This window comes from Gobius niger (assembly GCF_951799975.1).
Source record: "Gobius niger genome assembly, chromosome: 9".
Taxonomy (NCBI): Eukaryota; Metazoa; Chordata; class Actinopteri; order Gobiiformes; family Gobiidae; genus Gobius; species Gobius niger.
The window spans coordinates 30,300,804-30,323,538 of record NC_136860.1 but is presented as its reverse complement, the minus strand read 5'-3'; the positions used below and the strand labels follow the sequence as shown (position 1 = coordinate 30,323,538).

General features: G+C 39.1%; 1 protein-coding gene across 1 annotated transcript in view; it reads right to left on the bottom strand.

Moving 5' to 3' along the window:
* The window catches only part of LOC306967602 (partitioning defective 3 homolog B-like), a 388,088-nt gene that overhangs the window by 233,707 nt on the left and 131,646 nt on the right, over positions 1-22,735 (bottom strand). Inside the window, exons 12-14 of the mRNA XM_079562684.1 lie at positions 13,702-13,893; positions 11,472-11,630; positions 3,925-4,054 (exon numbers count right to left, since the gene is read on the bottom strand). Coding sequence (XP_079418810.1) covers positions 3,925-4,054; positions 11,472-11,630; positions 13,702-13,893 — 481 coding nt within the window. The remainder of the gene's footprint in view (positions 1-3,924; positions 4,055-11,471; positions 11,631-13,701; positions 13,894-22,735) is intronic.

The window sequence follows — 22,735 nt, the reverse complement described above, 5'->3', positions numbered from 1 at the left end:
TGGGCCACCAATCAATCCACTCGCCACAGGAATAGAAACGGTTATTGCCAAAAGAAAACAGGGCAGTGGTAACTCTATACAGTGGGTTTTATCATAATGCATTGTTTACGCAGGAGGAGCCGCTTCAAGAGTAACAAAAAAAAACTATGATCTTCAAGAGGACGGACACAAAGCAAGATTGCAAGAGCGAAATAGAATAAATAATAACAATGTGACAAAAACAAAAATGCAGCACTCAATTTATTCATGGTTAAAATGTTCTTTAAAAGTCCTATGCATTATTCAGGCTTTTTAGACGACTTTAGGAAACCTTAGCCTTGATATATATTCTTTCTTTTTTTTTTTGTATGAGCGGTACGTGTAGTATTCTTCCAGAAAACACTCCGAGCATTGAAGGCGTTTTTAAATATAGAAAGGTACACGTCCTGGGTTGTTTTTGAAGCGATTCAAATTGAAAATGTATCAACACTCAGCTAATCTGCATATAAGGTTAGAATCCTTTAAAAACAGCAGTATTTTTTACAATACTGACTTAAACTTCTGATTGTGCCTCCAATAACAGCTCACTGGCTCATTGTGAACATACACATATACAGTCAAAGTTTGGAAACACCTTTTTTTAAGTATTGGTTAGGGTGATATGGCCTAAAATCTATATCACAATATAAAAAATGAAATATCACTATAACGATTATATTTAATGATATAATTGACAATGGACAAACAACTTAAATATCCCAGCCTTACACCTATTGGGAAGATTAATTCAGTGATATTTGATTATTTTTTTTATAACGGCATACATCCAGTTTACATCCTTCATTTCATTTTACATTTTAAGCAGCTGCCCCTGTGTCCCACACAGTCAGTGTTTATGCAGCTCTGATGGAGCTGAGCGTAAAATAAACTTAATCTTGTCCACAACAATATCAAAAAATGACTATATTAAAAAAATATATTTGCGCCAATGATATGCGATACGATATGGACCACCCCCAGTATTGGTTTTTGTTCATTTATTTATGAAGGAACACTTATGGAACGAATGATAAGAACAAAAAGATAGACTGAAATAGACTCCTTTTGCTTTGATTACTGTGAAGTGTGAAGGAATTAAAATACAAAACATATTCTTGTTGTACCTATGGGTTAGATACTAAGTTATTCCATTGTGTACGTACTACAAAAGTACAAGTTATTACAGATTGTTACAGAGCACATTACATTGTACTAAATTTAGTTAGGTACAATGTATCAAGGGTACTGTGAAATAAAGTGATGCCGAAAAGCCAATACATAAAAAGTGTTTCTAAACCTTTGACTGGTCCTGTATATGTTTTTTTTTTTTTTGTAACACCTCATTGAAAGGTGATTGCATTTGCCGGCATCTTGCTTCTGTCTAAGATCGTGCAGCCACAAGGCTATCACTCGTCAGACTCTGCCCAGGGATAGACTTGCATCACTGACCTCTTCGTCCACCCCCTCTCACTCACACCACATTCATACACAGAATGTGCCAAATGTCTTGCCTAAGGACACAACAAAAGCTTACACTGTCCAAACCTGGATTTGAACCGCTCCTCTTTGGACCCGTGAACAAACGCTGCAACCTCTCTCGCCTGAAGCTCGCAGAGGGAGACACGAGGAAGGGAAAGGGAGGCGACATAATAACAAAAGGTTCACCGCTATCAGTCCATTTCAATCCTGCTCTGTGAAATAGGAGAACAGATCTAAGGAGTGTTTGGGCACAATCTATAAGTGTGAACAAATTATGGTGATAGAAGAACAGCTGCTGACATGATACAACACAACTAAAATAATGCTACACCAGCCCAAACCCAATAATAACAACCTGATGCAGAGAAACACGGCAGGAAAAGAGAAACGCGGGTAAAAATGAAACGAAACTGTAGCCGAGGAGGTTTTTTTGATTACAGAGAGCAGCATCTATGTGGTTTACTGTTGTTTTTAGCCTGTTTTATATAGCACACTGTTTGCCTTTCCGAGCTACGGCAGTGGTTCAGGAGATTTCTTTTTTTAAACTCTAACAACATGCCCACATTTGATGTCGTTTCAAAAATATAAAAGGGAGCACAACAACAAACAAATGGAGAGAGTGAAGTGAAGTCAGGGCCAGAACGAGCCAGCGACTCAAGGATGTTTACTGTAGTATAAATGTATAAGCTGCTTGAAATATAACAGGGTTTATAAAGGCAGAATCAAGTCAAATTTAATGCTTGATTTTGGGACAAGGGTCAACCAGCGATTGAATCTACGGGTGTACTCACTTATTCCAGACTGTCCTGTGAATGTTTACATGCTATGGCTAATAAAAATATGATAAAATGAAATTGTTTTGGTGGTACTAGTGTAGAGCTTGAAGAATCAGGATCTGGACATTTTATATATATTATTGTGTCTCTTTTTCTTTCTTTTTTTTTTGTCCGTGGGGGCGTGGTGTTGCGTAGCGAACAGCTGTAAGCCCGACATTTCTCTGTGACAAAGCGGAGTGGATACAGATGTAGAAACAGTTGGGATTTGAAAGTTTCTCTGAGTTTTTAAAGGGTCAAAATCGGTCCAAGGACGGCTGAGAAACATCCTGTTAACCTCTTAACTCCCGCCTGAACCGAGAGCGTTTTCTCCAGTTGAGCTTTACCCAAATCCTGTAGGCCAGTGTAACACCTCATTTGAAAGCTATGACCTACAAAACTAAATTGATCTTTTTCCTCACATCATCAGATTTTTTCGTCACTTTTTCGATTTTTTTTTCTCAATTTTTTGTCACTTTTTCGTCAAATTATTCGCATTTTTTGGTCAAATTCTTATCACTTTTTTGTCCATATTTTGTCACTTTTTCATCCATTTTTTTCTCAATTTTTCGTCAAATTTTTCTCACTTTTTTGTCAAATTTTTGTCATTTTTTTGGACATTTTCGTTACTTTTTCGTCCATTTTTTCTCACTTTTTTCACATTTTCATCCTTGTTTTTGTCTCAGTGTTGTTGCTATTTTCACACCTTTTTTCCAGAAGCTTTTGGATTGGGGTTTTGAAAGCTGGAGAAAATGTGCTCGGTTCAGGTGGGAGTTTAAATGCACACGCGATAAAAGGCAATTGTCAATAATGTTGTCGTTGAAAATTGGCTTGAAACGAATATATTTAGGCATTTGCATCTTCCCATAACGTTAGTGTGACTCCAGTGAGGAGAGAGAAGGAGAGAGTTGAAGAGAGGAGTTAATCAGAAAGGAGAGTGTTTGATAAAACATTAATTATCTCAGAATCTAGAAAAAAAAAAAATCATTCATTTTGATCAAAACTTGCCTCTGTTTAGCTTAGGATTTCCCAGGAACCGAGGCACGTATAATTAAACTGTTTTCACATCCGGAGAGCTTAGATTCTCGTCTTCAAAACGAGCCATAGCATGTGTCCATAGCTATAACATAGAATACGCTGTGGTGCCACAAATATCATGAAAAATGGTCTGGATGGTTGGCACTCTACAGCTAAATCCCCGAAACAAGCGTGGCACTCAATGTGTTAATAAAGATCAGACCACATTTTATGAGCAATTTAGGCAGAAATGTAAGAAATTGTCCCACTGTAACATAAACATGAAGTATTTCCCAGCTATTTTAGTCCTATTGGGCCTCCCCAGTTCTATTGTTTTACTTTGAAGGGCTGAGTTGCAACTGAACAACATAGACTTAGCATTTCGGAAACACATTGCAACTACAGGTGGGATCATGTGACAAATGTAGCCAAATGTCTGAAAAAAAAAAGCACAGTGCCCTTAAAAAGAGAGAGTAAGGTTTGGGGACCTGTGTGCAAATCATGAATTGGAGGCTTGGTTCAGTGAGTCTTAAACAAAGTGAGGAAAAACTGTAAATGCAGACTAATACCCCCAAATTATTCAAATGATCCCACTCACCATGAGATCCATAGAGCACACTGTTGACCATGGAAGGATGAAACGGCCCGTTACTCTGTCCATTCACGGGACTCATGCTCTGCCCAGAGGAACCATCAAAGGAGCGATTTGGAGACACCCCGGAATGATCCTGAAAAAAAAAAAAAACACACCAAAATAAAAGCCCAGCACAGATACTATTAACTAATTTATCACCACCATCATGCTCTCAAAGCCTTCCCTCATTTGCATCAAAATAGGAAGCCCCCAGTTCATTAATTGAGCGCTTTGTAGGGTATTCAAGCTCGATGTCGTGTATTATAGAGAAGGAAGACACAGAGAAGAGCAAAGGAGTGGGAAAAAGGTGCATAGGAGACGCCTTTCCCATGACCCGAGCCGGCAACACGTTTTATTTTTTGAAACACGGTCTTTTTGCATCTTTCAGTGTGGCACTGACATTGACACTGGCACTTGGAGCCTCTCAAGAACTCATCCTTTTAAGGCCTGTGATAATCTAATGAGGCTGTCCTTTTTACAGTAAGTCCATTATTTATAACTGAATGCCATTTGCATTCATTTGTGTTTGCGACTCAGAGTCTTTGAACATGTGCTGTTTATCCATCAAAGCCTTTTCGTATCCTTTTTTCTCAATGTCATTCTTTCTTTTAACTTGTGTTAAACTTGTGTACAATGTAAGGCATAATTGGTCTGCTCAAAGATACATATATTTCCCTATTTAGTGGATAAATTAAAAGGTCCTGTACACACTTTTTGAAGTATTAGTAGTGACGTAAAAGTTATATTGTCCAGACCAACTTATGCAAATGAAAAATATATTATTCATCCACTTTTTACACAATGGTTGCTTTCCTTCTTCTGCAGCTTCTTTTTCACACATACACTTCTGTTTTCTCCGCTGGATTGGACGGCACCAACTTGAACTAACTCAGAGGAGTTCAACCTAAGATAAGTGCTTTATTTGTCATTGTACAATTTCATAACGAAATTGCGTTCAGGTGGATTAGTGACTGAGCGCGCCGCCATTGTGGGCCAACCGGACCAGCATGTATTTGGAGGGGAGACCAGAGTACCAGGAGGAAACCTGGCTGGCTCCTTCAGTGCTCCTCTGAAACGGTGCACTGCCTCCTGAGTAGAGTTTGTCCCAGTGTTTCTGAGCGTGGTGTCCTGCACTGGTCAGCTCCTCCTTCCTCTTCCTCCTGCGCAGCTCCCTCCGCTCCACAGATTTTCACCATCTTTTCCTCGTTTCTCCCTTTTTTGTTTCCTGTAGCGCCTCTTGTGACGCCTCCACTGTGCTGCAGGTGTGGGGGCTCTCGGTGCCTCTTCAGTGTTGCAGAAATCTGTAGGTCTCAAATGTCTTAAAACTCATAAGCTAGCTGTTTGTTTACTTTTTAAAAAAGCTGGGTCCTTCATGGCTGGTATGGTCTCTCTGCAGTAAACAATCCACCGAACCTCTCAAAAATACAGCAAAGATGTACAACAGTATCCAGTAGGGCTGGGCGATATACCGATATTTAAGATATAGCGATATTTAAGATATATCGATATATTTTTAAATGAGATATGGAATTAGACCATATTGTGTATATCGGGATATTTCAAATTCAGATAAGCTATTAAGTTTAAGTAACAAAGAGAAACAGCTAATCTCATTTTGTTGTTATTATTTTGTTATTTCTTTATATATAAATGTTGCCCTCAGAAAAAGATTGACCTATTTTATTTTCTAGGCTATTATTGTTTAAGATTATTTTTTTATTTTAATGTGAGCAGAGCAACAGAGCTTTTTTATACAGTGTTTATGTTTACATTTTATAGTGAGTCTTCAATAAAATACTTGTATTTGGCTTTGACTTTGACTTAACAATTCATTTCACAGCTCTCACTTTGCGGAAAAAATATCGGGATATGACTTTTAGTCCATATCGCCCAGCCCTAGTATCCAGTAAAACAATGTGGAACACAGAAGCTACAAATGCAGTTCGCAGAAAGAATAGCAGCTGCATGTTCATGTGTCGTCATCCCTGCTCTCAGCACGATGAATAAAAAGCACTATGCAAAGTTTCTTCTGATTTCAATATTTCTCATTTATAGATTGACAAGACCGAAAAATCTTTGTGTAACTTCATTCATGTCCACAACACCAGCCAAGGCTTCAGCTGCTGCAGCCCAGTTAAAGACTTTAGGCCTGTAATAACACAACTCTGAGAGTCCACGCCATTATTTTATCTTTTTTTTCTGCCGGCCCAATCGTCTCGACTTTCCCAATTACCCAGCACGCCATTGCATCTAATTATAAAACATTTGAGTCGACGGTGAATCAGCAGTCTCTTGTACTATACTATGATTTAATGGTAATTTGGCGTAGCGGACTGGAGCAATAATTCCAGAAGCTACATAATATATTAGCTAAAACTCTAAAAACACGGTCTGTCTCTATTTCATTTAGTCGACATGCTCCTCTCTGCTACTCCAAACTTTTAATTAAAAAAAGATAATTGTATTGTATTAGGTGTTTAAAACTTTTATCTATTGACATTGTACGTATTCTGTACATAAAAGGGTTGCTTTCAGTTATATTGAGCTAAACTGTACATTGTGGCATAGTTTCCAAGCGATTTCCTCCAAAGTGGCCGTGCTTCGCTTATAATTAACATTTCACTGTATTTTAGCATATGGCTGTTTTGAATTTAAAGACTCATTTGTGCCTTTGAATGGTCAGTGAATGAAAGGAAATGGAAAAAGTGGTAGATTAGACCGAGCCAAAAGACGAGGCACATGAGAGGGAAGATCAGAGGGGAGACGAGAGTGGTCCACTTTTGTAATGTTAAAAGCATCAATACTTAAGTCCGGAAAAAGCTTTTAAAAGGTACAGTCATTATCAATCTGCCTTCATCTAGTGTTTTTACCCTTCCTCTTCTATTGTCAAGACAGAGATATAGACGGAGCAGCGCTTTGAAGTCGCTAACAGCACTCAGCGCAAACCTATTGACAGTCAATGGCCCCGTGCTCCACAAATACATCAGCAGCAGCAATTAGAAAACACTGCCGCAGTAATGTAGCTCAATATGCTTTACAATATGTGCATTCATGGATTACTTCAAACTTGGGCAAGACAGATAAGGCTATATTGATAAAGTCGTTCTTGGTGGGATCAATATTACAGTATTGGCCGCTTCGAGGACTGGCAAAGTTAACATCTGAAGCATCAACTTATAATGCATGTGTGTGGGCAAAGTGAGAAAAGAGAGAGACATTTAACTTTTAAATATTGATAGTAGTAGTTTGTAAATTAATCTTTGCCAACATAGAACCATGCAGTAAAATATGTTGCTGAATTTACATGTTAGGAGAATAATTTAAGCTCAAGCCCCAACTACTACTACTACTAGAGAAAATACAATATCGGGTGTCGGCAACAAATATCTGACACTGAACTGATACCTGCTTTGGCTCTCCTTGTTATAAAAACACAACTTTCACAACTAAATGTGTGAATATGTACATGCTGTGTCATTTTGAGGCGCAGAACCCATGGAGATTGGTGAGTTAGTTTTAAAGAAGAACTAAGTAACTTGTTTACCTCAATAAATCCTTTTCGTAGTCCTTCTGGGGGTAATACAAGTGTTAATGGGATGATTGGAGTGTCTTTCATCTCCCACTGGTGTCTCTAATGGAATCACGAAGAAGAAGCTAACAGGCTAACGGGCAAAGATAACCTGCAGTGGCGCTTATGGCCTCTAGGGGCATGAGTTACTTAATTCTGCTTTAACCTCTGCAAACCTATTTTTGATCGCGGTACAAAATGCTAATGCCAGTGGCAACTAATCAAGGCTGTGACAGAAACTATCATTAGATAATCTAAAGTTGGCTAATAGAATAAAAGCTATCCCTGCTGGAATGACCAAGTGTTTGTATTTTAGTTTGTGAAATGCTGTAAGAGAATAATTGACAAAACATATTTGTCCTGCACAAGTTAAAATGATCAGATAACTTAATGTTAATCTCCTGCATTAATGCAACCTAATAAGCAGTCATACACCCAAGGATATTTAGTGCAGAAAAGTCCAGTCATTCTTGTTTCTTGTTCTTCCACTGCAGTTTATTATCATAACTGATTATTGATATGCAACATCTCATTTGCAAGAAAAGATACGACTTCATAGACTGAAGAAAAGAAGACCATTCACTATTTTCACTCACAGCAGCCATATATGGTATTGACTCCTGGTTAAGCAGATACTCAAACCCCAAGTATCGGTATCGGAAAGCAAAAAAGCTGCATCTCTGGAAATTAGTCTTTGTAAAAGGCTCATACTCTTCTTAGTTTAAGACTATTATTGTTTTGTTCTTTTAGTACCCGCTTTACTAGTTTCGATCAATTCCTGTGATCTTCCTTAAAGCGTCACCTGGTGGTGGAGGTGACGTGTTGTAGGCAGCTTACATGGATTTTCCAATCATTAGGGAGAGCATACGCCCCCTACTGACTGGCGCCTTCTCCAGGACGGCATCCCAGGTGTGGGATAAGGTGTACTCTCCGTCGTCCCGGTTCATAGATGTTGGTGCACGTTTCCTGATCTCAAAACGTTGTCCCGGTTCATAGACGGAGCGTACACCTTATCCCACACCTGGGATATTGACATTTTAGCTTGCTCCGAGACTATAGTTGAAAACTGACTTTACAGCCAATATTAGTACAAAAATGTTTATCTATCAACTAATATGATTAATAAAGTCCAGTTTGCAGAGGCTCATGGTTGCACATGACGACTCTATGAGGCTGCTGTTTAAGACGCCTAGACACCGTAGTGCCAGTCAGATGTTTGCTGACTGTGGAGTACGCTCTTGTCCTGCTGCACTTCGTCATTGTTATTTTAAAATTGTGTAGACTGAGCAACTCTCAGAACGCCATTATACGAACTCTGGTGTTTCGTGAGATCGGCTGAATGAGATTCATGTCAAAAATGTGGAATCATTGGCGCTCATGCCTTTTATGTGCCTTTTATGTTTATCGTTTTGTTGCTGCAATTGCAGTATTTTAATATTTTTCTACCTTCTCTTTTTATTTTGACATAATGGATCATGTGACCGCACTTGTGTCCTTAATAAAGACAGAATGAAATGAATGAATGAATGAATAATAAACCCACAGGAAAAAGATTGCAAATAATAAGGAAACAGTATTTTGTCATTTCAATCATACTACCATGTTACTACTGTCCTGTAAATAAAATGTGACAAACAAGGAACTTAATGCTATAATCTCAATGACACGTTGAGAGATACAGTGTGTACTTTCCCATACTTGAGCCTGTTTTGACTATGAGCAGAACACGGTGCACCTTTCTGCAACATTAAGTAGAAAAACAGACCTCTATTAAGACACAAGAGCAGCACTAATGCGCCGTACAGCACTGTGTTTTCCATTCACCTCAGGCAGAACATGCAAAAGGCCATTCGCACTCCAGCCAAGCACCGGCTTTTGTGTTTTTTTGTGAGCGCACGGTTTTGTACGAATAATCTACAGAGCTGCGGAAAAGGAGCTGCGGAGATGAAAAAAAAAAAGGACCTTTTTTCACATAAAAGAAAGACATACAGCACGAGTCGTACAAAAAGAGAGAGATAGACGTGGAGACAGGAATCTGAAAAGCTCAAGTGTAAATGCTGTTTTGCTGCTCGTAAGAGCTGAGAACAGGGTCAAGTGCAGAGAAGGAGTGGAAGTCACTGATGGTGGTAAAGACGACCGAGTCAATCTAAAAGAAAAAGCGAAAGGAGTGGAGAAAAAATACGTATTTATATTGAGTTCATTTACTACAAGAGCCCAGATATCTTGCCCAAACAACTTGATGCTCTTGAACTAACCCTCGCCTTTGAAACTTTCAGTGTTTAATTTGTAATCTAATTTTAAAGAGAGGGTAATTATGCTTGTGGCAAGTTTTCATGATCTTGATTACTCTCTTTGTTGGTTAGAAAATGTCATATTGATTCAAAACGGCTCATGCTAAATATCTCTGAGCCTTTTTCCTGGGAAATATATCTGTTTGTGGGTTTGTTGGTGGTGCACTTCGAGGACCAAACCCATGAAAACAAGGCCTGAAAGGAAAAACGCAATGTCCGAGGTACTCTGACAGTATAGATAAAAGCCCTTTATTGAACAAGGGGCGCAACACTAAAATACTACTGAGAAAACATAAAAGAATAATAACAATGAGCTGTGATTTCAAAATAGTGTTGATTTGGTCTAAAGCCCGATAGGACAGTAGCCCTGAGTGATTCTTGAGAGCTGATTTCTCCATTGTGAGATCAATAAAGGCTTATCTTATCTTATAAATAATAACAGCTTACTCCACTATTACGCTTTACCAGCCTGTGTCACAAGTTTCTCAAAGTGCTACATAGCAGTCATTATTTATTCACTCCACACCCTGGGGAAGACTTATCATTTACCACGTGGCTATAATGTGCATAGACATATATATAAAGTCTGCTGGCCAATGAAGGGCGACGTCCGCACACCGCAGCCATCGTGCCACAGGGAGCTCGCTCACTCAAAACATTGTGTTTTATGGTGTATGTACTTTTAAATAAGCATAACTTATTCAATTTTCTACCGATTTTCAAAGGGTTTGGTTTGTTTTAAACCTCAGAGATGAAGATATGACACTGCATATACATAAAAAATCTTTATTTCAACATGCATTTAGAATTATACCCACGTTAACAACATTTGTAAGAAACCAAACTGTTTGCATATCCGTGAAGATTTTAGCGAGATAAGAAAGCAGAAAGCTTCCCTTTGGCAAGATGGCCGCCGGTAATGCCGGAAGTGACTCTGCCTTAAGACATCTAACCTTTATATCTATGATAATGTGTTGTTTAAATCCCGATCTCGTATGTCTGTGCCCTCTGCTGGACATGTGCGGAATTCTTTCCTTTTCTATATTTAAGCTGCCCCCTAGTGGCTGGAGTGAGCATCCTGGTTAGTTCTAAAATCATAACTCCTTTATTTATATATTTTTTACATACTCAGGAATGTATGCTCTACAAGTCCAGGGCCGGATTAAATCATCTCATACATGTTGTAGACAAAGGTTCTTCAGCTGTCAACCTCTGTCTAAAATGGAAAACTCTTGTTCCATTGAGAGCTTACAAAAGCATGTTAGCATTTGTTGTAAATAAAGTTACTCTAAATCTCATTCATAAGTTGCTACTCTCTGTTTGTGCAGGCTCTCAATGGTGCAGGAGTTTTCCACTGTAGAGCAGGGATGTTCAAGTTGACACCTGTGCTACATTAGGTTCTGTCTTTCACCACAAAGGCTCTGTCAAACACTGGAGTTAAAAGTAGTATGAAGGCTTTAGATTTGCGAGGGAGAGGTTTCAGATTGTCATTTGCACACCCTTGTTAACTGTAAAATCTACTCTTAACTTCTACTGTTACGTGGGGATCCGCTACACCCATATACAAGTCGCCCAGGTCATAATTTTTCACAAAGATTGTGCAAAAATGCAATGTGTATTTTAAAGTGTCTTGCATTCTGTATGCTTCATACCATTAGCAGTCTCAGGACGACCAGCTGAATGGTCCCCCTGACGTTGCCCTCCTGGGACATGGACCGTCGGAGCGTTTCCATGGCGTCGTGGTTCGAGCGCCCGAGCAGCGACTCCCCGTTCACCGCCACCAACTGATCATTGATGCGCAATCTGCTGTCCTGCTCCACAGAACAAAAGACAAGACAAGATGAAGTGGTTCATTAGTAAGATTCTCCATCACAGATTTATTTACTTATTACCGTTAATTCCACCAGGCAAAACAATAAGAATGGTTTTATTAACTATTAAATCAATTCATTTGAAACACATCCAGGAGCATTAACATTTAAGAGACTGAAAAACAAACTTCCACAGCAAGACAACAAACCCCTGCATGATGTCCTATATAAATCTCATCACAACACTAGTCAAAAAAAGAAGAAAAATCCAAGGCTTTGCAGTCAAAAGTTACTCTCAAAATAATATTGTTTGGACATTGTTTTCTAAATCACTGCCTGTCAGACACAAACATGTTTCCCAGTGTCCCAGTTTACAAAAAGTCCACTAAAAGAGCGGCGCAGGTGTGGGGTAAGTGCAGGTGTCTGTCGGAGGCATGAATGAAGGAGACAGTGATTTCTGAAAGACTTTCAAGGCGGCTTCATGTTGAGAATTTGTTTGGTTAGAGCCCCTGAAAACGTGAGTATACATTTGATTTTCTTGCTTCACTGGTGGCATCTGGAGCATATTTACAAAGCATTGAAGAGATTAAGGCAGATTTGGCGGCCCATGTACTGACACAATCAACAATTGTGTTTAAGATTTTGCTTAAAAATAAATTTCAAACATTACCTGATTTTACGTTTTTGGTGATGTTTTATTATCAGGGTTTATACAGGCAGAAGCAAGTCAAATGTGATACTTTTTAATGCCAGAAACGCAGAGAAAAATCAGCGCATATTTCACTTTTTAAAGCCATTTTAAGTAACTTGTTTACCCTAATATATCCTTTTCGTAGTCCCTCTGGGGGTAATACAAGTGTTAATGTGATGATTGGGGGGTCTTTCATCTCCCCCTGGTGTCTCTGGCCAGAAAACCACAAATGCCTCCGGGTCAGAGCCACCAATACACACTAATGGAATCACGAAGAAGAAGCTAACAGGCTAACGGGCAAAGCTAATTGTGGGCTAACGCCACTTAAACAGTATTTACAGCCAAGTTTGAGTGGAAAAAAAATATTTCCATTGTCTGACTGGATGTACAATATCCCTCTCTCCCTTTGTCTTTTCTGTCAGTGTAGTATTTACTTTCACAGACAATCAATAAGTAAAAAAACACAACATGCTGTGACACCTGCAGTGGCGCTTATGGCCTCTGGGGGCATGAGTTACATAGTTCTGCTTTAAGGTTTGCCAACATTTCATCAAACGAAGGAACGAGAATTGGACTGAAATTGAATATGCTTTAGACCATATTTTCTGTATTTTTGAACTTATACAATAAATTCAGTCAGTTTGAATCGAATTCAATGCTTTTTTAATGACGTTTAAGGCCTTGATTTTGGCACAATTCATTCAATGACTTTTTAATGCCTCCTACCACTCCTATATGTAACATAATAAGAAATAATCATTCCATTATAGTCCCTATGCAACCAGACTGTACATAAGGGCTATGAGCAAGTCCCAGTTCTAACCATTCCCATAAATTTGCCTTCCAACTTTTCTTTCCATAAATTTGCTACTTCACTTGTGTTTAACTCTGATGCTTAACCCCAACATTATCCCATCAAACTAAGCAGCAATTTGTAAAACATAAAAACCTCTCATATGGCCACCTCTAAAGATAAAGTATAAGTGTATAAGCAGTATTTTTTTTTGTAAATTGGTGATTTTCAGATAACATCACGGACCTGTTAGTGTTTCATTAAAATAGCAGCAGGCAAAATTACATTCTATACCTGCAGAAAATGAGATGTCTGTATAATTAGTGACATCCAGGACCTCGTATCAAATGTAATCTGTTATTAGAACTTCCAAATCTACAATTGTCGCCTCTCTTTATTCATATTATTGAAACATTTATTATCCCACAAAATGTATCTGATCCGAAATAATCTGAACATTACATGCTACAGGCCATAGTATAATTGTCATTGGAAATCCACTAATGAGGTGCACTCACCTCATGAGCACATCCAGTTCAACAACTTCATATAAATAACTACAGAAATACTGATTCCAGTCACGTCACCTTGTAAGCGGCGCCTCCGTGTATGATGGACTTGACGAAGATGCCCAGGTCCTCCCCGGTCTCTCTGGACTTGTTTCCTTTGAGGCTGACCCCGAGTCCGGCCGACCCCGTGTCGTTCAGAGGGATCTCGAACATCAGCTGCTCCTTCCCACTTTCCGAGATAAAGAAGGGACGAGGAGGCAAATCCTCTTTCTAAAGACAAAAAATATTTTAAAAAATATTGTTATTATAATTGTTATACTTTGGATGAATGTGGTAATTAGACATTTAAGAGAGGACTCCCCTGAAAAGATTCTGAATCTGAGCAGGACTTTTCTTGTTCAATAAAGGATAAATACATAAATAAATACATAGATATTTTAAATTGGCTTTCGTAATGGTGAAGGCACAATTAACGCAATGATGTGGAAAGCTCTGACCAATAAAGAAGTGTTCTTTATTGGATATTCCTGGACAGTGAGAAGGCTCAGATTGCCTGCTGCTCAAAAAAAGTCGACATATGTACCAGGTAATTTCGCTTTTTTTTTCCTTCCTGATGACACTGATGTTTTTCTTAGATGACAATGCTAGGATTAATTTTGCTCACATTGTGAAAAAGTGGAGCATGAGACATCATTTTCACACATGGATTGGCCACAGAGTCTAGATAACCCCAAATATGAGTCTTTGGGGCATGCTAGAGAAGGCTTTGCTCAGTGGTCAGACTCTCCCATCATCGATACAAGATCTTGATGTAAAATGAAAGCAACACTGGCTCTTTTGACATCACAGAAGCCTATAGAAACAATGGTACAGCTCCTATGTGCTGCAACCAAACCAAATATTATGGTACCGGCGTTTTAGGGGGCTGGCAGTTTACTGTTGTGTTGTTGTATACTGTTGTATAGTGACAAATAAATAACCTTAAAACAGTGTTAATTTCGTCGACTAAAATATTTAGTCTTAATTTTAGTCAAAGAGATATTTTTGACGACTAAAATTGGACTAAAACTAAATGAAAAGTTTTTCATGAGACTAAAACTATGACTAAAATGTCCAGATATTTTGGTCGACTAAAATAAGACTAAATAAAAATGAAAAGGAGAGACTAAAATCATCCAAACTTCTATTGACACTGTGAAAGAGCCTCAGATCATATAGATTCACTGCCAAATGAACAAGTCTGTGCTTTACTCATGTGGAAGCAGCTCCATGAAGTCGAGGACCTTGATTAAATATGATTATAATGAATATTCTAAATGCAAAGTCGACTAAATTAGTCTTAATTTTAGTCGACTAAAACTAGACTAAAATTGAAACGTTTTTTTTTACTAAATCTCGACTAAAATTAAATTACATTTTAGTCAAAAGACTAAGACTAAAACTAAAATAAAATGTGTTGTCAAAATTAACCCTGCCTTAAAAGGGACTATACAGAAGTCCCATATCCGAAGTGCCGTCTTGCATGAGCTTAATATAGAAGCTGCAGTTACGCATAAGACCTGAGGTGGCAGTAGTGAGCATAAAATGACGAACTTGCATCTAGCCCCTTTAACCTATAGTATTTCAAAGCAGAAGGGAAATAACTTTTATACACAAAAAGACCACATAGGTAGTGAATATAGTAATTGGTACCATTCAAATTGGAATTTCAATCCGAGTTTGATCAATCCTTTATCCCCTGAGTCTAAGGTGTGAATGTGAGAAAGCGAAAGAGCCAAGGCTCAGGAAACATAAAGGTCACAATACTAGAGGCTCCACTAAAAGCTTCTCCATTTCAGACGAACCAATCAGAAGAAACAGTTCTTGAACTAAATTTTTCATACTGAAAAATTGCATCTGCCGCCTATTTCCACGTACAGAAAAGAATGGAGTAAAAGGAAAGAAAAAAATACTCCATTTGGACCCTTTTATTCTCCCAAACCTTTTTCCCTTCTTTCAGCTCAGCAATATCAATAAAATGACCTGCACATTTCCCCAAGGTAATTGAAGAGAGGGACACAGTAAGCAGTCGTGGCCAGTATGGATGAGAGAGGGGGAGAGTGGAGCGAGCAGACAAAGAGATAGGCTACATAGAAAGGCTACTATTAGAAAGATGGCAGAGGAACAGAGACATATGCTACTATCAACGCAACTCCAGCAGCGAGAGTGGTCTGAGAGTAGTTTAGACTATGTGTAAACAATAAAGATGGCTGCAAAAAGCAGGTAAGAGCCTCTATTTTATATTCTCTGAGGTTGGGAGAATGTGTATCGGGCATAAGATGTTTCACTTCCATGTATTTCCTTTTAAGTAAATATATATTTTTATACAAGCTTTAGGGGACATGGTTCTCTAATCGTTATTCAACCCATGATTGGCATGATTGATACAGAAACAAACCCATTGAGCAAAAGATACAACAGCAGTTTCCAGTTATTTATATTCGGTGGTACTAAACTGCTAAAGCAATAATGGGCTTTGTCTAATCAGAAGGTCAGGTCATGCAAATATTCTAGTGCAATTTATAAATATCAAAACTGCACACATGTTTAAAAAAGGATTAGAGAAGCAAAAACACTCCAATTGTTGTCTATTTGTCTAAGATAAATGCTGGTTGGATACATTTTTTAGGATTTTATGCCACTGTGGGGGCTGCCATTTTGGGACTGGGCACTGGATTCAGAAGCTGGTGCTGACAATACAGATACCAGACATTTCTATCACAGCTAAAAAAAAAAGTCATTTGTTTGTTGTAATTTCCTTTTGCATCAGTGTTATTTATAAAGCTGCTAAATCCCATATGCCATTGTCATGTTGTACAGCGCACACAAGGACATACAGAGATAAAGTAACATTCTATGTCGGGGTAGGCAAGTTTGCTTGATAAAGGGCTGATTTTCTTCATCATCATCAAAAGACCAAGGGCCGGATCCTCCAATAATAGGCCCAAGAAAAGCATGACTTGCTACAAATGTCAATGTACAATATATTATGGCCTAAATGGGTGTTCTGCTTCAAGAAATTTAAAGGAAATGACAGCCTTCTTCACATTTCTGGAGTACTTTAACAGGCATTTGATCTCTGATTTGTGTAATCCTGTTCCTCAAAGTCATCTTGAGGGCCAGAGGTTCTATGATTTCTTTATTTCTTTATTTAAGGATCCCCATTAGTCTTTACCAACGCAAAGACTACTCTTCCTGGGGTCCATTCTCGTTCTAAAGACATTGCACAGTCAGAGGGTAATGTATACAACACTGTTAGGTGCATTACAATACTCAAAGCAACATTAAGTCAGGTTATTTATTTATTTATTTTTTTATTTTTGACTGATTACATATTTCTTTAGATTCATTTTAAAAGAAAGATCTTTTTTTGTGTCTCTTAATTTCCTGAGGCAGCATATTCCAGTGTAAGATGGCTCAGTATATGAATGTACTTTTTAGTGCATTAGATTTTGGCCGAGGCAAAGTAAAACTAGTATTAGAAGCTTGCCTTGTGCTGAAGCCATGTCTGCTACAAGTGGGCTGCAGTTTGGAGAACAGGCTAAAGGGTTTGAGTGAGGTCCAGATTTTATGCCAAGATAATGATGGAGGGCCGGTTTTGGCCCCTGGGCCTGACATTGCCTACCCCTGTTCTTTGTTATAACAAATAGGTACTGATGCTTTCCCATTGGTATTGATTTTTAGGTTCGGGTTGCGGTGCCAAAAGTAGCGATTCTCTGGTATTGATTTGTACATTTGGGGGCAGTCTGTATAACATAAGAGGAGGGGCATCAGGGAAAAAAAAAAACACTGTCATAGATGAAACCATGAAATTTCAATGTGATTTCAAACCACATTCTCTGGAAATGAGATGGTCTGCAAACTAGTATCCATTACTGTCGAATCTAAGTGATAAAATACCACATTTTTCTCCGATCTCATGCCAGTCTACATGACAGCCAAACAACATAACATCTCCCCGTGTACTTGTGTGTATTTGCGTGTTTATTTTGTGTATCCGAGTCTGAGCGGGTCAGCAGAGTCAGGTTTAGACGCTGTTTGTCTGCGGGGATTGTAGGTTTAACAGGAGCTAATCCAACACAAACTCCCTTCCTCGGCATAAAACTGCTTTTCCCCACTGCCTCATCCAGACTGTCCGGACCTGATAGGGAGAATCCATGACCTTCCAAACAACTTCAAAAACAGCAGCCAGCTACTCTCGCCATATAATTACTCCCAACAACTCCGGCGTTATTAGGCTTTACAGATTACGAGCGGCAACGGCAAAATGTAACTTTTTTTAATTTCAAAAGCGGTAATCACTGGTTTTCAGCTTGAATATGTTGACCCCATTCTTGTCTTTTTTTTTTAAAAACATCAAAACTATGAACAATTTCTTTAATTCAATTATTCTCCAATGTCTTTCATTTCATTTTTTCTCTTCCTGAGAAAGTAGGAGCAAGTCATCTGCATTTTCATTTCAACATGTTGATTTGTTCTCTTCACTTTAAACCCAGTGCACCCCCGACCGCACCTGTTCACATTCATCCCGACTTAGGCAGAGCACAGTTTGTCAGGACTGGATTCAACAAGGTATTTTTGCAAACTCTGCAATTGCAAATGTTTAAAGAGACTAGATGGAAGTTGGTTATTTTATGCTCACTACTGCCACCTCAGGTCTTACGCGTACCTGCACCTTCTATATTAAGCTCGTGTATGACGACGGCAATTCGGACCCGAAGTAACACCTTTTTGAGTGACAGTGCAGGATTTTAGAGGCAGTTGTGGTGAACAGGTCTGAGCTCATTCTACACATTAGGACATTAACATTATTAAACTCAGTATAGTCCCTTTAAGATTAGGCCAAGACAATTAATTAGTTAAAAAAAAAAGTTAATTGCTTCTAAATGGTGGAACCTGAAATGTCATTTAACTTTATCTATTTATCCATTTATTTATTTAGTTTGAAAGAATATTGAAAAAGCACTGGGTTCACAAAAGTAGAGGTCAACTAACATAGGTTTTTCTAAGGCCGATACCAATATGCTCGGCCGATATTTTTGACCGATTTTTTGGGCTGATTTTTCTTAAAGGGGGGGTTTATGCAAAATCGACCTTTTCAAGCTTTCCATAATGTTATTATGTCATTCCCTCATTAAAAACATGCCTGAAGTGTTGCCTTGGCACATTCACGTATTTTTGAGTAATCTGTAAAAACTCTGATGGCAGCCATTTTAGGGATAGGTCTGGTCTATATAATCCTGTAGAAACATAAATACTTGGCCACTCCAGCTGAGACCAATTTTAGTTTTTATTATGCCATTAGCATTAGCATGCTGCCGTTAGCAATAGCATATTGTTGCTAGCCGCGGCAATTTGCGCCGCAATCAAAAGTAGAATTGTGGAAGTTAAAACTAACTCAGCGATTGAATTCTCCACGTTCTGTGCTTTAAAATGAGGAGCATGTCCACATTGACTGAGATTTAGCGAAAGTAGCTCACTTTAGTCAAACTTGTAGCTAACCAACTTTCATTGTGATGTTTCTCTGTTCCCCTGAGGTCTTGGAAGTTATGGGAGGACTCGATCACTTTCAGTCCCAGAAATATCAGCTTTCAGATATGGGGCCAGATCTTGTGGCGGCGCACAGGGCGGCGCAGGCTCTTGGCGAATTATTTTCCGAGTGGCGGCGCTATATGTGCCATCCGCCTCCGCCACCTGTGAGGGGGCGTCACAAGAGGAGGTGACTGCACTGATGGAAACACGGCTGACATTCACTTCCTCGTTTACATTGCGCTGTCTTGCGTTCTTTCTAAAGCCTTAGGCTCTCACAGGTCAAACTAAAAACTTTATTTACCCCATCGTGAGCTAAACGATGTTCACGTCTCGAGAGAAAAAGAGCTACAGCGTCCGCTGTGGCGTGGATCGGCCCGCGCTTGGCGTGAACGCGAAGCAAAACAAAAGCACATGTTCACCCCCACTCCCACTCTCCTGGACGCGGAGTCGATCTGGTTGGAGGAAAATGTGTGTGTCTCCACCCACTTAAATGCGCTAAGTCTGGAGTGGCAAGATCACAAAGTGCTCCTACTGAGCGCAAAATGTCACGCTATCGTCTCCATTTTGATGCACAAGATCGGGCCCTTCATGTCAATTGGCCTCAAAAAAATAACACAAAATCATAATATAAACACACAAAATACAATAAAGGACCAATACAAATTTAAAAACGGAAGTCATAATCAATCAATAAAAACAAATGTATTGAATAAATCTGCTAAAAGACTTTCAATTGCCAAAGGCACCGCAAAAAAACAGCTACGTGTTCAACCTGGACTTAACCATAGACTCTAATAAAACCACTATAATAGAAGTGTCATGGTCGAATGTGAAATCTTAAAACAATTAGGAGGAAAGTTGCAGTGAAGAATGTGTGGGTGAGACACCTGCTTTGAGCATGATGCTCTTTTAATGAGCCATATTTGGAGATAAAACCCCGCTGAGAACCTGCATGTCTTTAAGTGCATCTGTCTGTGCTACAAATGCGTGTGCTTTGGCTCACACTGTGGAAATGACCGTCCAAGGATCCATTTACAAGCCTCCACAACAGGACCTTAAGCGCTATGGCAGGTGTAATGACACACACGCAGAGATGGCCGAGGCGGGCTCTCACGGGGAAAAAAGGCAGCATTATGGAGCGAATTATGAAAACCCCATCCTCCAATCACTGCAGTCCGAAAACCTTAGTGCTAATGCTCTAATGGCGGTTTCCAAGGAGACCCCTCAACAGTAATTATCATCATTAGGAGAAACGCATAGAGGAAATGCACTGCTTTTCATAGATACACAAATGGGTTATCTTAAGATTTTACAAGTATGAAATTATTGATATTTTTCCAGAATTTGTTTCGGTCTGTGAGTTTTTTACTGCTGATTTCCCATACTGGAATAATCTACATCTATGTACGGGACGGCAGATGTTGTGGGGCGAGGGTTCATGTGAAGAGGCTGCGGGGTCAGGTGTGAGATGCCCAGTGTTCTGTTAACTAACTCCATTATGAGTGAATTACAGCAGGAGTCATAACCTCCTCAGACGGTAATTGTGTTCGAGTTCTTGATCCCTGTGTGACCTTGAGGAAAAGTCCTTGCAGCCCGTCAACAGTGTTGGGCTACGAGCAAAGACGGGTGTAAAACTGTTGTTCTCTCTCATTGTAAAATACAGATATTTGGCGCAAAATATGAAGTTGTGCCGAGGAACAAGAAACTATGCAACATAGACAATAACAACAGTTCAACCTCTTACCCCCCGCCTTAAAAGTGATCTGTAAGTTTCAATATTTCATAAACTTAATAGATTGTGTATAATTGGGCCGCCCTGGTCTCAAATTTAAGGTAATGTGAGCATTATTAAGGGGGGGTATTAAGCAAAATCTACTTTTTCAAGCTTTACATCATGTTAATATGTCACTCCCTCATTAAAAACATGCCTGAAGTGTTGCCTTGGCACATTCACGTATTTTTGAGTAATCTGTAAAAACTCTGATGGCGGCCATTTTAGGGATAGGTTTGCCTGAGTCCTCCTAGGAACGCCCCCACCTCCTAGAGACGCCTCCGAGCTTTCGTCACCAGCCGAGTAACCAACCACTGCTCCTCAGCAGAACCCCCTCCCCACTGATGCCACAGACAGCGTGTGGAGGGGGCGTGTCTGAAAGGCTTCGAGGTTCTTAAAGAGACAGAGGCCTATTTCAAGACATTCACTACAGCCATTTTGAGAGAGCAATTTCATACAAGGCAGTTATTCTAATTTACTGCATTTACAGACCAACAGAAGGTTTTGTCATCATTGTAGTGTGATATAGACTGATGCTATGTGAGTGAAAAAAGCATAATACCCCCTCTTTATTTGTATTTTTTTTCTAAAGTCCCTCCCTTTGCTGATTTCAGAAACTAATCAGAACCCACGGGATACCACTTTGACCAATGAGACGAGCCTTTCCTGTGAACCGGCCTGCCAGGTTCAATCGTGAGAGAAGGGGGAGGAGCTTGTTGTTTACTTTTGACAATTCTGTTCCTGGGCTACTCATTTTCGTGAACTTTATTTTCAAAATTTCACTCTATCTCTCCTTACTTTGCAAACTTACAAACTATCACTTTAACCAAGCTCAAGACACCAGAGTAACACCTCATTTGAAAGCTAATAATTGTGACTTTTTTTTGCTTTGTTGCCGTGTTTATGTCACATTTTTGTCTCTTTTCATCGGGGGGGGGTGTTATGTGTTTTTGTTGCTTTCTTCATGGCTTTTTCTCCTTGCTTTAAAGATGCTTTTTCTCAAGTTTTCATCACGTTTTTGCTACTTTTTTTTCGTGTTTTTGCTGCTTTTTTGTTGTGCTTTTGTCACTTTTTTGGGGTTGAATTTTTATCCTCATTTCTGTCCATATTTTTTACAAGCTCTGAATCATCAGCCTGAGAAAAATAAGCATCACACAGCATAAAAAAGGCCAAGAAATCTCCATAACACGAGGTCAGAAAGTCTAGTTTATACAATAAACCTTATAAACTCTATAATAAGGGGAGCAGTTTGAACAATGGGCACATTAGCATAACACAATATTCTGAAAATTGGCCCTAACTTGTAGTTGTATTCAAGCTGACATTCAAACTAACAATGCTTAAAGTTTGTCATTTTCTGCTCACTACTGGCACCTCAGGTCTTATGCGTAACTGCAGCTCTGTACAGTCCCTTTAATCCCAAACCATCAAACTACATCCAGTATGTTTTATAATACACAAACTGTCGACCAAAACATGAATTTCAAACCTTGCAAAAGAATCACAATCAGACATTTTTCCAAAATTGCGTAGCCCTAATAATCTTAGCAACTGTGAGCTTATTAAAACAGGATTACATGCAATCAGCGCGATCCAACTAATTGATAAAGAAAATCTTGCAAAAGCCACATCCAGCTTTGACAACACCTGTGTTTATCCCCAGACGCCTGACCCTCAGATCTGACAAGTGCGACAATCCGAGAGCTTAAAGCAGTGCAGCGACTGACGAGCGATAAGATGAAGAGGCCGATAAACCTTCAATAAACACCA